The following is a 13,939-nucleotide window of genomic DNA, read 5'->3' on the forward strand; positions in this document are numbered from 1 at the left end:
AAGCCAAGCGACCCCCGTTACATGACCCTCTACTACAGCTCCTCTACAATCCTAGCTTCTTAAGGAATAGTGTAGCCTTGTGCATGTTGATCTATGGCTGCTATAAAGGCGGTAGTAATAGTGTTCTATAGCTAGGTGATCTGCTAGGTCTTGGTGATATGGCGTTGGACGGCATCAGAGACTTGAGGTTTGGGGGCGCCCCCACCGGGGATCTGGCTGCTCAGCGGAGGTGCCGGGTAGTGCACGTCCTTCTGGAGCCATCTTGAGGCGCGTGTATTGAGCTGCTGAGGGGACTTGGGGTCTGGGGACCCCATGTGGTGGGGAGGAGGGAGACTCTGCTATCCTATTAAACTCCCTTGCGCGTCGCGTAGGGGACCTAGGCGGATGCTAGAAGTACTCCCAGAGTGGCCGCAGCGAGCCGGATCAATTGCTGGGATTTTTGGGGCCTCTGTGAAGGAAGTTCAAAAATCGAAAGTTTGGTGTTGAGAGTGATTAGGTGTTAGCCGCTAGGCTCTTGCGCGCTGTAAGAGGTGCAGAGAGACTAGGCATAACTCTCGTACGTGTAAGAAAGGTACCTGAAATACTACTTAATCTACTCTATCAATATTTATATATTACCCTATAAGGTGGTTGAGATTTACGGGTGAAGAGGTGCGCAAAGTTGGTAGGGTGCGGCGCTCACTTGTACGCGGCGCTCGCTTGTAAAGCACGTTATCTGCGGCTAAATTTGTGTTCCTTACTTGCGATTCCTGTGTTCAACATTGTTGTTTCAAGGCCCGCAGAGGCATGTTTGCTCGTGATTTGCGGCTCACCTTCAGTCTTCCCCTGGTATGCATTTCACGTATATGCTAGCTTGCCCTCGTGCTATCAGAATTGGAATACGTTCCGCGAGCTTTGTTGATCTTTAATGTTGCGAAGCTGCCCTATGCGGCCGTGTTTTGTGGCCGCTGCGAACGGCGTTTTGGAGTGCATGGGCGATTCCCGCATTGACATTCAGCGAGTGCGGGCGCATTCTGCGGGCAACTAAAGAGGGGTGCGGCGCTATGGACCGCACGGGATTGTCGAGCACGGGCTGCTTTGAAGCAAGTGATTGAGCAGAACTCTCTTGTTATATTGTAGGGCGGTGCTCTCTCTCTATATACACGCACGGGCTCACTCTAGCCACACACACGTGACTGTTTCAGCCATAGTGATATTTAGCAGTTAGTAAAAGATATTTATAGAGAGGTTGTGCTTAGTTGTTGTGAGCTTAGGTGAGTTGGCGATCTAAGCGGCTCACCACTATTGAGGGAAGGATTGGGTGCTCCCTCCCACTTTGGTATCATTCCACCACAATCTTCACGTTGAATTGACCGAAAAATAAGGTCTGTGAAGATGATCCGACGTCGTCGTCGTCTTTGTTGATGGTATTTTCGCCATTAATGTCGCCATCGTCGTCGCTATCGCTATCGCTATTGTTGTCGTCGTTGTCGTCATTGTGTCTGTTCACGCTCAAAACGACCTTGCCCACGCTTCCCTTAGCCAGTGTCCGTTGCAGGATTTTGAAACCGTCCCATGGCTTTCCGCATCTGCAATTCTCTTTCTCGGGATCGTGCCTTTCGCGGAAATGGTAGTACTCTTCCACAACGTCCTCGAAAGACTCATGTGGCTCTATTTCAGTCACGTCCAACCAGACCTTCCAGTTATGAACGCCCAGAATCGCGACGAAATGTTCGCCAGTCATGGTATTCCCAAATAGTGCCCCTCCGTAAGCTCCGCTGTCAACTAACTCGAGTTTGAAACGGCCATGGCGACGCTCTTCAAGCGTCCATCGATAGAAACCATCCGGGTTATGGTGTTTCTCGAGATTGAAGCCACGTCCCATCACACCACTGAAATCCACGTCAAACAGGTATCTGTAGGTCTCTGGAATCGTCAAGTCGCGCCCAAGCGTACGCGGTGCTGCTGATCCAAGGTATATGGATTTGGGCGCAGGAATACTGACGGTATCGTCGATTGTCAAGACCTCTGAACAACGTATCCGGTGGTATACCTTGGGATGAACCTCTTTAAGGAAGATGGCAAGGCGCCGGTCATCGTCTCCCATACAGTCCAGAACCGCAGCTAACGCACCGTCCTGCACCTCTATCAGGGGCAGTCTCATGCGCAGGCCTCGATTGGTCATCAGGAAATCTCTGGAGTGAATCCGTTCGAGAAGCCTAACTTGTTGGCAGGCTACGAATTCCACAGGGTTCACCGCAAGGGGTCCTCGTTCGCGTGGCCCTCTTTCGTCGTTGGGGCTCTTCCAGCTGAACAAAGAATGGTCGGTAGAAGTCCTCATGAACTCCAGCTGTAGACGCTCGAACGCTCTCGCCCCCTCTCCATACAGCAAAGGCATGTTGATGCCAAGGAGACTGAGCAAACAGTATGCCATATCCTCCTCCCGAGTTGTTTCACGTTTGGCTGCCCATGACATGACTTGTGCGATACTGCACTCGCGAGAGAAGTCCCGTGCAAGGATGCGGGGGGGAATCCCCGTGACGCGCTGAATGGTAGGTGACAGATTGCCTCTCGTGTCAATCCTTTCCCAGTCTTGAGTGTAGAACACCATAAACTTCGGCGCCAACAGCTCCTGAAGGGTCCAGCCACGCGTGAACCATCTACTCCGATCCACCGTCTCGTAACTCCCAGTATCCGATAAGAAGACGTAACAGACTTCGGCATAGTGGTACCACTTATACATCGAGTTGATGGCTTCCGATAGCTCAGAATCACTCGTCTTGTCAATACAGCAGGTGTCTACCCACCAATGGACCAGTCCGTCCAAAGCGGCCTGTTTCCCACAATTGACTATTTTGGCGTATCCGGGTTTGTCCTTGCCGATGCCCTTTGACAACTCCTGAAGCTTGACTTCTTCCTCATCGCTGCCCCACGTATGGGATAGTATCGCATAGGGGGGGACGTTTTTAACGAGGTTGCTAGTAAGACTAGGATCGCCGTTGCTGTTGAAGTGCAACAGACGCATCTTTGCAAATGAAATGGCGAGTCGGTATGATATTCACTGCGCGTGACCAGAATAATGGCTGGCAAAGTATTCGATACAGATCGAGGCAAAGATGAACAAAATCAAGGTCAATATCGAGGGTGTTGGGGGGCTACACGAGCGCCTGTGTCTGGAAGATAACAAATATCACCTTATCAGCTGAGCCTGAGAATTGCTGAATTGGTTAATTTTGCATATATTCTGATCAGACCACATACGTATCTACGTTGTGCAGCTGCGGTGTTACATAGATATCGCGTAACGTACCTGGTAAGCGAGCTGGCCACCCCACCAGACTTTAATGCCTCTATCGTAATATATCTCAGCAGCAAAATGAGATAATTGAATATAATTACTATGCTGGATTAAGCTGTATTACTAGTATCCTTCTTATATGTTTGCGAGTTATGGCTAGTCTTCCTACAGTACCTATAGCGCGTGGAAGCCTATTAACTAGCACCTAATCACGCCTTACCTTAATGCGTTTCCGCCTTAAGCTACTACTTAACCTCTCCTTGAGTGATAAATTCCTATACCTCAACCTTTATTAGGGTGCCTTACTACTAGATTTACTTCTTTTTATAATTTTTACGCATTATTGTAGCTATATTTACCCTTTTAAACCTTATAATCTATTTATATTTTAGTGTAGCTAAATATAGTTTTACCTCAGTACCTCTTTAAGCCAATTAAGTACTATAGTAATAGAAAGTAGGTAATAAGCTTATGGCGTGATTAGGGGCCAGGCGGCAGGCTTTAGCGCGCTGTAGGCGCTGTAGGGAGACTGGCCATAACTCGCGAACATGTGAGAACGATACTAGAGATGTTGCTTAAACTATTATAGTAATGATATTCTGTTATCTCATTGTGTTGTTGAGATAGATTGCTGCGAAGGTGCGAAAGTATGGTAGGGTGGCGCGTTCGCTTGCCAGGTACGTTATATTAAGAAAGGCCTTAAATAGTGTGCGGTTAAGATGTGGACTAGGACTCGTTAACGCTCCAGTCCATTATGAAAGTACCTCGCTCAATCTCTACGCCCAGAATACCCCTAATACGTGAAGACATACGGGAATCATCGCCGTTCCCCGAACTCCCTCTTTGTGGGATACGAAAACTTGCCAGAAATATTGGAGCAGGAATTGACTTGACAACTTGCCGATAACTAGGAATAAGCTTCCTCAGTGACGTAGATAGGCTCGACCACAAAGGCTTATACATCGGCAAGTAAGCACAAACGTGTGCTGTCATAACATGTAAATGGGACCAGAAGATTGCTTCGTGGAAATGACTTAGACCGCGTTAGAGTCCCGTTTCGGTGTTAATCCCGCAATAACGGAACGTACCATACGGATAATGTGTTTGGTACATGTATCCAAGCCTTAGCCAATTCGTAACCACGACACTATTGCTAATTAGCGGTCCACGAGCGTAACAAGTGGTATCGTGGTACGTACACACTAGCAAGTAGGAAGATAGATATTAGGGCAGCTTTTGTAGTCTTCGCCATTGCAGTGTTGACACCATATGCATCGGCAAAACGACGATAACCATGTCAAGAAGCCCGTCAACAATACCAACAATGGTAACGTAGGTATTTCCGTTGAAGCATTTTCCCGGCTTCAGACGACGCTAGAAGGCGTCAAGGGGTATGCACATAAAGAAGCCAGCGGCAATAGAACCTACGAATCATAAGGTCGAGAAGGCGATAATACCAAGTGAGACCTTCTTAAACAGAGGGACCGCAAAGATGCGGCGGTAGGAAAAGAGAACGGAAAGCTTGACAGTAAACGCGGCGAGGAGGGAAAGCTGCCATCCTAACCAGATAGCCTACGGACAAGTTAGCTTCCCGCTTCTACATTCTCTAGAAGCTGTGGCATGAATTCACAAAAAGGAACCTCTCCAGCTTCTCGACCTTTCCTATGATCAGAATTTCTGCCACAATCGTCTAAATTTCTTTTCCTCTGCTCCCCTTAATTATTCCCCACACCTCACACACGCTTGCGAGCAAGGATGCCAGAAGGTTCGGGACCATGATATAGTCATCCGCGTGGATCCCATTTCGAAATCTGATTTTGCAGTAGAAACGTAAGGCTACGGCTGTGGCGCTAATCGCCTGGCATGCGATGGATGTAGTTATATAGTACTGAGCATGGGGTGGGAGGTCAAACATTTTGGAGAAGTTTTGTTAATGGCGGTATGGGACGATCGGGCCCTGTGCACTTTGCGTGCTGGACGGCTCGTCGTGCTGGTTTAATAATTGCGGGATGAAAGACCGGGGATAATCTAGACCTCTTCTAGCATGCAGCAGCTGTTGCGCTGCGCCACTGTGCACATACTAAATGGGGACATTTCAGGTGTAACGGGGCACAAAACGGCTGTATGTCCTCCCACGAGCTGAACTTCAAGTAACATGCGCCCATATGTGTAGCCCGAGATCATACCCACATGAAGAGATTTCGGAGTGGAAGGCGCTAAGTGTGAGCTTTGTGTAGCGTAAGGGAGCTGCTATGGTTCGCGAAACAACGAGGGTCCCCTTTTCTTTCACGCGCGCCCGATCTGGCATCCCGCTAGGGTCGGTTTCTTTCAGATTAAAGGATAATGGTTTGCTGGGTTGAAGTAATGATTGATTGAAATGGTTGCTCATGCATCTTGCGTCGGGATGTTTCTTGTTTTCTTGTGAATGGCGCTCTGACTAGGGAAGGGAGAAAACCATTTTAAGGATAGGTAAAGGTGTACCACCCATCTTGTAGTACCCATGACCCTGTAATTCTACACCTTCGTTCGATTTTTTTTTGATCATGTTTGGACCGTCTTTCATCCAGGCCTATACCACGCCTAGCTTTAATATCGTTGCTACACCAGCTTGGGATCGCGACTAGCCATGCTACTGCACATCCGCGCTTACTTGGCATCCCCCAATCACACTGTGCACTAATTAGGCAATTTATATATACAAGTACGGCCCGTGAGGCCTAGGATTCGACCCTACGCTGTACAAAACGGTCCTCCCTCATTTTCTTGGCGTGCCGTATGTACATATTTCCCCCTACTACGCGCAAGAACATACAGGAAGCCTATACGGTGCAGAGTACTGTACGGTAGCAGCGGTGCTATTCCGACACTAATGCGGTAGGATCTAACAGATCTTATTATTACCACCAAGCCAAAGCCACCATCTTGGCAAATACTATCAATTGGATCGAAAGAGCGAAGGTAAAAAGGACCCACTAAAGGACGAGAATGAAGAGCTTCGAAGACTTGGATCCGTAATAAGGCGACAAGCAAGAGGGAGTCGCCAAATGATCCAACGAACCAAGTGGGGATTCAACACCTTGTTAAACACACTGCGAGAACGCATGTATGCTGATTCAGCAATTTTTAAAAGCTTACAAGGGAACTCTAATCTTGGTTAATTCGAATTGCACCCCTGCCAACTAGCAGTGTTACAATCTGCTCATGGCCTTCAGATGAAGCTGCATGGAGTGCGTTGCCATAGAATCCACCCTTAGCATTGACGTCGGCGCCCTTGTCGAGCAGCACCTTCACAACCTGCTCATGGCCTCCCTCTGCAGCTGCCTGGAGTGCGTTTCCATAGAATCCGCCTGGCGCATTGACCTTGGCGTTGTTACCGAGCAGCAGCTTCACAGTCTGCTCGTGACCTTCAGATGAAGCTGCCTGGAGTGCGTTGCCATAGAATCTACCCTTAGCATTGACGTCGGCGCCCTTGTCGAGCAGCAGCTTCACAACCTGCTCATGGCCTCCCTCTGCAGCTGCCTGGAGTGCGTTTCCATAGTATCCGCCTGGCGCATTGACCTTGGCGTTGTTACCGAGAAGCAGCTTCACAATCTGCTCGTGGCCTTCAGATGAAGCTGCCTGGAGTGCGTTCCCGTAGAATGCATCCGGGGCATTGACGTCGGCACCCTTGTCGAGCAGCAGCTTCACAATCTGCTTGTGGCCTTCAGACGAAGCTGTTTGAAGTTTTTTGCCGTAGAGTCTACCCTTTACATTGACTTCAGCGTCCCTGCCGAGTATCAGCTGTGCCCCGTCTAGCTGAGTACACTCAAATGCTTGCTTGATGCAACTCCTTGCAGCGCCCAAGCAATCTAGTAAGTCCATGGTCATGGCGATAGGGAATCTAATCGAAGACTGTATCAAAGACCACTCGGGCATGGTCTTGGATGGGATCGATGTTGCTTTTTGCTGTTTCTGCTTCATTTTCTTCCCGAACAGAATCTCCTCGAATCTGACGACCAGGGGTTTGTAGCCCTTAGGCACTTCGTCATCCTCGATCTTTGTTTTCGTTGCTGCCTCATCTAGGGGCCTGACACACCATAGGCAGTCTCTTCTACCCAGAGGGCAACCGCCGTCAAATTCATGAGGCGGGTCATCCTTGTGTATCCACAAAAATCTTCGAAATCTGTAGTATATAATACTATCGAAAGACTTTCTTTGGTGAGAGTCGATGAGATCGAAGACGCTCGAGAAGAAGAGGGGGAGGAAGCCGAATTGCAAGTCGGCAAGCAGGTTGCTGCCAGCAACGCAATAGCATAGCTGGACAGGGTACCAGACAGCAAAAGTCGTCCTAATAGCACAGGGAGCTCCGCCGATCCTCCATGTGCCCCAAAAAAAGAGAACCAGTGCTGTAAAAAAGGTGACCAGGGAAAGCATCTCCATAGAAAGATAGCTAGGACTAGGCCTGTAGAATATCGCAAGAAGTATCAAATTGCTGATTGTCATTCCGGGTACGTAGGCAAATGGGGAGACGATGTATCGCAACGTAAAGTAGAAATCTACCCATTGATGCCGAGTGGGACAACGATCCCTGTGGTAATAAATTGCTCTCTCGGCATTTGCATCGCCTGGTTCGGCTTCCGCTCCCGTGGTCATGTCGACCCATTTGTAGCGCAGATCATCATCACTATTCCAACATTGTATGGCCGTGTTCCCGCCGAGTGTCTTGAATAAAAGTAGGCTTCCGAGAAAAAAGGCCATAAGAACATCAATCCCTCCTTGTGCGACATAGAAGCGCTTCCATGTGGTCCATTCCGTGGACTTGGCATTATGATCGAAGGCTGCCCGGAAACAGATGAAGGTAGGCCAAAGGTAGATGGCAGCGATATAGCTACTCGAAATGGCAAATTCCCAGTGAAAGCCCGTGTAGAAGCCTGGACGCTTGCGAGCCAGCATAAGGGCACCTGCGATTGTTGCAAGCGCAAAGAAGCTGTAGCCTTCACCTTTGGGCATGAGGTAGGTATATTGATGCATTTTGGAGTAGAGTAAGCACTAATTTGGTAATGAGACGTTATCTTGCGGCCTGCTATCATGGCAGAGACAGCGTTGGATACACTCGTGCGCACCAGCACGACGGGTACGCAAGTTGCAACTTTATATGGTCAAACCCACTCCACCCTACCCCACGCTTACACTGCGCGAATAATATTCAAAGAAGCTCTCGACTCTTTAGAATCTGCATGAGCTGATCCGCAATTTTGAAAGTGGTTCAAGGTCCCAAAAACATGGCGCGAAAGAAAGGAAATACGTCACTGTCGGTTCATGAACAAGATTACCGGCCATTACGAGATGATCAATCACTGTTGATAAGCAACATCACAGTCCTGCCCAGCCAAATCTTTGCTTTTACTTTACCCACATGATACCTCATTCAGTCAAGGGTCTGTTCTGACTCTGTCTCAGGCGGGCCTTTTGGCAGTTGAATGTAAATGGAAGATTAGGATTTTGGGTTGAACGATCGAATCAAGAGCTTAGAACTTGATATCCTTCCACTGTAGATATGATGCCATATCAACCACAAAACCGACTAGTTCTCTCCTATTCATATCGAGAACTCGACGCTTATAGTAAAGTGCTGCATGGAGGGCGCTTACGCCGGAAAGGGTTAACTTGACATGTGATATATCACGAATAGTCTGCGTTAACGTAAGCCAACTTGGCATTTTCCACAAACTGTTCATTATCACATGCTCATACAGAAGCGCGTTGACAGAACCATTGAATCCACTGCTTGATCTCTGACGACGGTGCGGTCCCAGCGTTGTGGTAGGCTGTAAACCTCTGGTCGTAGAACTTCAGACGAAACGCAATCCGGTTCCGAATCCGCCGGTCCAATGCTATCTGATGCGCCTGAAAGAATTAGTCCCGATTGGGTTGTCTGGTCCAGAGTCGCCAACGGCTGGATCGTCCAAACGATTGCTCTCGATCCTTTTCAACGTTGGCTTTGTACAGTCTCCCATTATGCGATGATCGACAATCTGGATCAAATCGTTGGCTGTCCCCGTCGAAGTGCAGGCATGATGAGCAGGCGCACGGCAACGATTTGTGGTCAAGCTACTATCGTGGCCGGATTTGTACTAGTCCCCGCCATTCCTATGCGAACATGTCTCTACTCCAACCCGGACCACCCCACTATCTCGCTGGGCATTTCCTTCCGCGGTCTGGAGATAGATTCTTCTTGTCCGGTGGTTCCTTCCTGTCATCTGTCGTCTCTCAGCCTCGCATAGCATCAGGGCATCATGTGTGGACCTCGGATGCATTCATGAAACGTAGGCGTGCAGGTCCAAGAACAGACTCAGAACTTCTTGTTGTCATCACGGCATGGATGCAGCCTTCCGGATACTTCTTATTTGTTGCTTATTTAGATCTGATAGAGCAAGGAGTATATCTGCTTCATCATAGGATGGTTGAGGAGCTGTTGGTTGATAAGGCGATGCGGCACGAAATGCTGGTGGGGTGGCCAGCTCGCCTGCCGACCACGTTATAATACCGGTACCGGTATAGGTAGCCGAAAGCATCCATGAGAAAGGTAAACTCCAGATCTGGATAAATCTGTAAATGCTAATGCATATGTAGCAATAGTTAACGTACTCGGCAAGCGAGTCGCGAACCCCACCAGCTTTTCTCTCCGCGTCACCTTTCAAACAACAATGGCTCCACCAACTACCGCTGCATCACCTTGCGATAAGGCGGCTATTCTTGCTATATTTACTGTCAACCAAAAACAGGTACGAAACGTTAATCAATCTGCACCCACGTTTAGTGTTCCTGAAAGTACGCTCCGTGACCGCCGCGTCGAAAGCCTGCACGACGCGACTGCGAGTCAAATTCAAAGAAGCTCACTAAGCTAGACGAGGAGGTTGTTGTTAGGCACATACTGACTACTGGCTGGGCGATTCTACCCTCTATCATCTTCGCTGGCCAGTATCACCTCTCTTCCTGGTACCAGGATAATGATATACCACGCGACTGGGCTTTCGCAGTGAGCGATACTGGTTGGACTACCAATGAGCTCGGAGTCGAGTCGCTAAAGCACTTCATAAAGCATACAGCAGGGCGTAAGGCAGGCGCGCGCCAATTGCTTGTTCTTGACGGCCATGAGAGCCACAAGCCGCTCGAATTTCAGAAGCTCTTCAAGGAGGACGATGTTACTACTCTCTACATGCCGGCGCATTCGTCGCACGTCCTGCAGCCGCTTGACGTTGGCTGCTTCTCGCCGTTCAAGCGCGCGTACGGGCTCCAGATCGAGGAGCCTGATACGCGACCACATCAACCACATCACGAAGCTTGAGTTCCTACCAGCCTTTTTCCAGAGGCGGTGATATCGAAGCTTGATGTCTAGCTTCGTACGCCAACACTACCCGCGCCAGAGGTCACCCCAATAGAAGCTAAAACACCGAGCAACGCGCGCGAACTAGAGTCTCAATCCACATTAATTTGCAATAGGATTCACGGGCATAAGAGCTCCTCGCCTACTTCTATCATCAAGGCCCTTAGTTAGCTTCAAAATGGCGCTAAGGCGATGGTGCACTCAGCTTTACTTATGCTCAAGCAGATCGCGAGGCTAGAGAAAGGAAATGAGACAGCTACAACGCGTAAATAGCGTAAAAAGAAGCTGATCCAGCAGCGAGGCGTCTTATAAAAGGCAGAGGCAGAAGACATCAGCTCAAAAGGAGGTTAGACAGCAGTTAGAGGGGGAAATGCGTCAAGGGAAGGCGCGATCAGGTGCAAGCCGGCACGAGATCCTGTCAGGAAAAAGCACTACAAGCTGCTGACACATTATTCAAAAGGCTTAGTCAAATATCTAGAGCAGGGTGGCAGGCTTGGGAAGCATAACGACGTAGTAGAAGATATCTGCCAGCAGGAGAAGCAGTGGCCTGAAAGGGTAATGATACTATAACGGACGTGCTTACTAGAATGTCTGACTTCACTCACAACGAACTAAGAGCAATGCCGCCAATAGCTCGTCTTCTTGTTCCTGTTCCATGGGAACATGCGGTCGAAGAATACACCGGGTGGTAGCTGTTGAAAGAAGTTACGAGTGAGGTGCTAAAGGCGAACACCCGCATAGTTCGAGACTTTTTTTTGGTAGATGGACTTATCTTCACCAAATGTTTAAGAATTAAGATGTATGTTTCTTTGTTGAAAAATTGTTGAACGAGACTGTGACGTCGAATACTGGGTAAAAGAATGCAGATGCGTTGACAGGAGCGTGGCAATGGAAGAAGTGAGGCGTACCCATCTCTGTATATGCGACTCTTCCCGCCCATTTAGCTCATGTATCTCGTCTGGATTGTCCGATTCGTCTAGTTTCAACATCACATGCAAATCGTCCCCACCGTTCCGCTCGTCTGATTCATGAATCTCATCCGGATCGTCCGGATCGTCCAATTTACAAGCACATGCAATTCGTCCCGCCATTTAGCTTGTGCGATTGTGATCAGGAACTTTCAATTTCCTAATCTTTATAAATCCACCTTCCTCACTAGGATATCTCGATATCAGACTTGATAACTACCATCCGATTTACATTACACCCTTGTGAAATTCCAAGCTATCGTTCAAGCCCTGCTTGGGAATATAGTCAAATCCATCTGCAAAGCAATCATGCCCTGGGTGTTTTTGGATAGTCTTGTTCACGGAGCAGAGATGATCATCAATTATGCTGGCGTAATCGGCGAAGCCATCCAGGCCGTGACGAATGTTGCACAGCAACATAAGACTCCCGAAGCGTTCGGCATTTTCGACGACTTAGGTGATGCATTCAATGCAGCTACTAAAGTCATTTCGATTGCGTCCCAAATACTTCCTCCAGCAACTAAACCGACCGTCGCAGATGACACCTCAGAGACTCGTATAGAGACGCGCGCTGGTTTATTTGTTGCACCGACAATCCTTACGAGTAACGGACATCTCGGACGGCCGATGTACGATGCCCTGTCTAAAAACTTGGCCAATATGGGGGTCCCAGCATCATACGTTGGTAAAGATGGCAGGACACATGATTCAGCCGATGACATCGGTGTGGCAGCATTTGCAAATGCTCCATTTTCATCTGCTGCAAGCCCAAGCAACATGCCATATCAAACTACCGGCTTCGAAATCAACAATATCGACGATACCCTAAACGTTAGGGGAAATCATGCCTACTACGCCGTTCCACTGGGTCAAGACGCACCATCGACAATGTGGCACTCGGCGACTACCATCGCAGCGACGACCACACAAGGATTTAGAGATAACTACAAGCGACAATCGGGAACACAAACCGTATACAACAAATCATTGGAAGTCGCCAAGCAAGGAGGTTCCGCTACACGGATTGTGAACCTGAATGTCACCTGGTGTTCCCAATCATATGCGCAACAGATCTACCCCACATTCAGCACTCTGTGGAAAAAGAAAATGGGAGATACCATTATTTACAAACACCCATTTGGAACCACATGGCAATTGAAGATTCAGGCGGCAGTTGGAGCTTCTCCGGCGCAAGTACGAGCTGCAGTGGAGGTTATCGCTCAACAGAGCATACAGCAACGAGCTTCCAGCACTAAGGCTGCGATCCAGCAGGATCCTAAGATATCGCCACCACCTGCGGTTGTCGTCACAAATTCAGCGTTAACTTACGTTTAGGAACCGTTCACAAGTCCGTAATAGGAACGAGGAAAACCCTACGGCCCTTGTGAATTGATCCTCTAAATGGGCGGTACGGCATAGAGATATGGACAGTATCTAACGTTTGTTGCGGCGCAAACTGTGTCAATGCGAATCTAGTTAGGTCGATGCTTTACCTATGGATATTCCTAAGACTACTCGAAACCTGCACGGGTCACCTCAAGCTCCTGAGTGACGGCTCGCTTGCCCTTTGCTTGACGTGAAAGGTTGCCCCTCGTAGTACGAAAGTTCGGTGAAGGGTGTCTGCTACGCTTCGAACCTCGTTTGAGCACATCAATGTCCCCATCTACCCGTCTCATTCTGCTTTGCAAAGTTTTGGAGTCTCGCCAAGTTGGGTAATCTCCCAAACACCGAATGGCTGGTTTCCGCGGACACTATCACGCACTGGACATGCGGCTGACCAGTCCTTTCCCCCTCCCACGAAACGACATTCAATAAATACTAAGCCAGGCCCATCCATATAGTCCATGTGAAGTCGCACCATGATGATCCAGGTCGAGTATAAAATTATCACCTCCTCCTCTAGCTCACTGAGTTTCTTTGAGTTGGGCTGGCAATCGCGTCGGGCAGGCATCCCAGCGCGTCGGTCGTTTAGCGTTGATTTCGGAACGTTATACGTACAAGCAGCAAGTCTAGAGCTCTTAAGCTGTGCTGACGATCGATAGAGGAGGAGGTAAGATTATATCAGCTTTATTATATGATGATAGTTCATGCAGAGGTTGAGCCATGGTGATGAGAAGTTGGTGGTCTAGTTAGGCTTGGTGGGGTGGCCGACTCGCTTGTAAAACACGTTTTCCATCTTGTGTATGAGCCCTTCGTAGCTTAATTCTAAATTTCTAGGTTTTTGATATAGAATAGTATGACCTTCTCTTTCTGTGGTAGCGTCGGTGTAAGCACTAAGCTCTGATTGAATTGTGTGTGACTAGGTAGGGATATGAAACTCCGAAGCGC

General features: G+C 48.7%; 3 protein-coding genes across 3 annotated transcripts; 1 reads left to right on the forward strand and 2 right to left on the reverse strand.

The window, feature by feature from the left end:
* Positions 1–1,321: 1,321 nt before the first annotated feature.
* CC84DRAFT_1241114 (HET domain-containing protein) lies at positions 1,322–3,004 on the reverse strand (the record flags this gene model as incomplete). The annotated part of the gene is made up of 2 exons (XM_018184044.1): positions 1,322–1,905; positions 1,936–3,004. 2 exons carry the CDS (start codon positions 3,002–3,004, stop codon positions 1,322–1,324), a joined length of 1,653 nt encoding a protein of 550 aa, XP_018036924.1.
* A 3,549-nt stretch (positions 3,005–6,553) lies between these two features.
* On the reverse strand, positions 6,554–6,799 carry CC84DRAFT_1068721 (ankyrin; the record flags this gene model as incomplete). The annotated part of the gene is made up of 1 exon (XM_018173652.1): positions 6,554–6,799. A coding segment is annotated over one exon (246 nt), but the record flags the coding sequence as incomplete, so codon positions are not given.
* A 5,005-nt stretch (positions 6,800–11,804) lies between these two features.
* CC84DRAFT_1162931 (uncharacterized protein) lies at positions 11,805–13,040 on the forward strand. The gene has a single exon (XM_018178128.1). It carries the CDS (start codon positions 11,921–11,923, stop codon positions 12,944–12,946), a length of 1,026 nt encoding a protein of 341 aa, XP_018036926.1. The 5' UTR covers positions 11,805–11,920; the 3' UTR covers positions 12,947–13,040.
* Positions 13,041–13,939: the final 899 nt, after the last annotated feature.

The sequence above is a fragment of the Paraphaeosphaeria sporulosa genome, assembly GCF_001642045.1.
Source record: "Paraphaeosphaeria sporulosa strain AP3s5-JAC2a unplaced genomic scaffold CC84scaffold_4, whole genome shotgun sequence".
Lineage (NCBI taxonomy): Eukaryota > Fungi > Ascomycota > Dothideomycetes > Pleosporales > Didymosphaeriaceae > Paraphaeosphaeria > Paraphaeosphaeria sporulosa.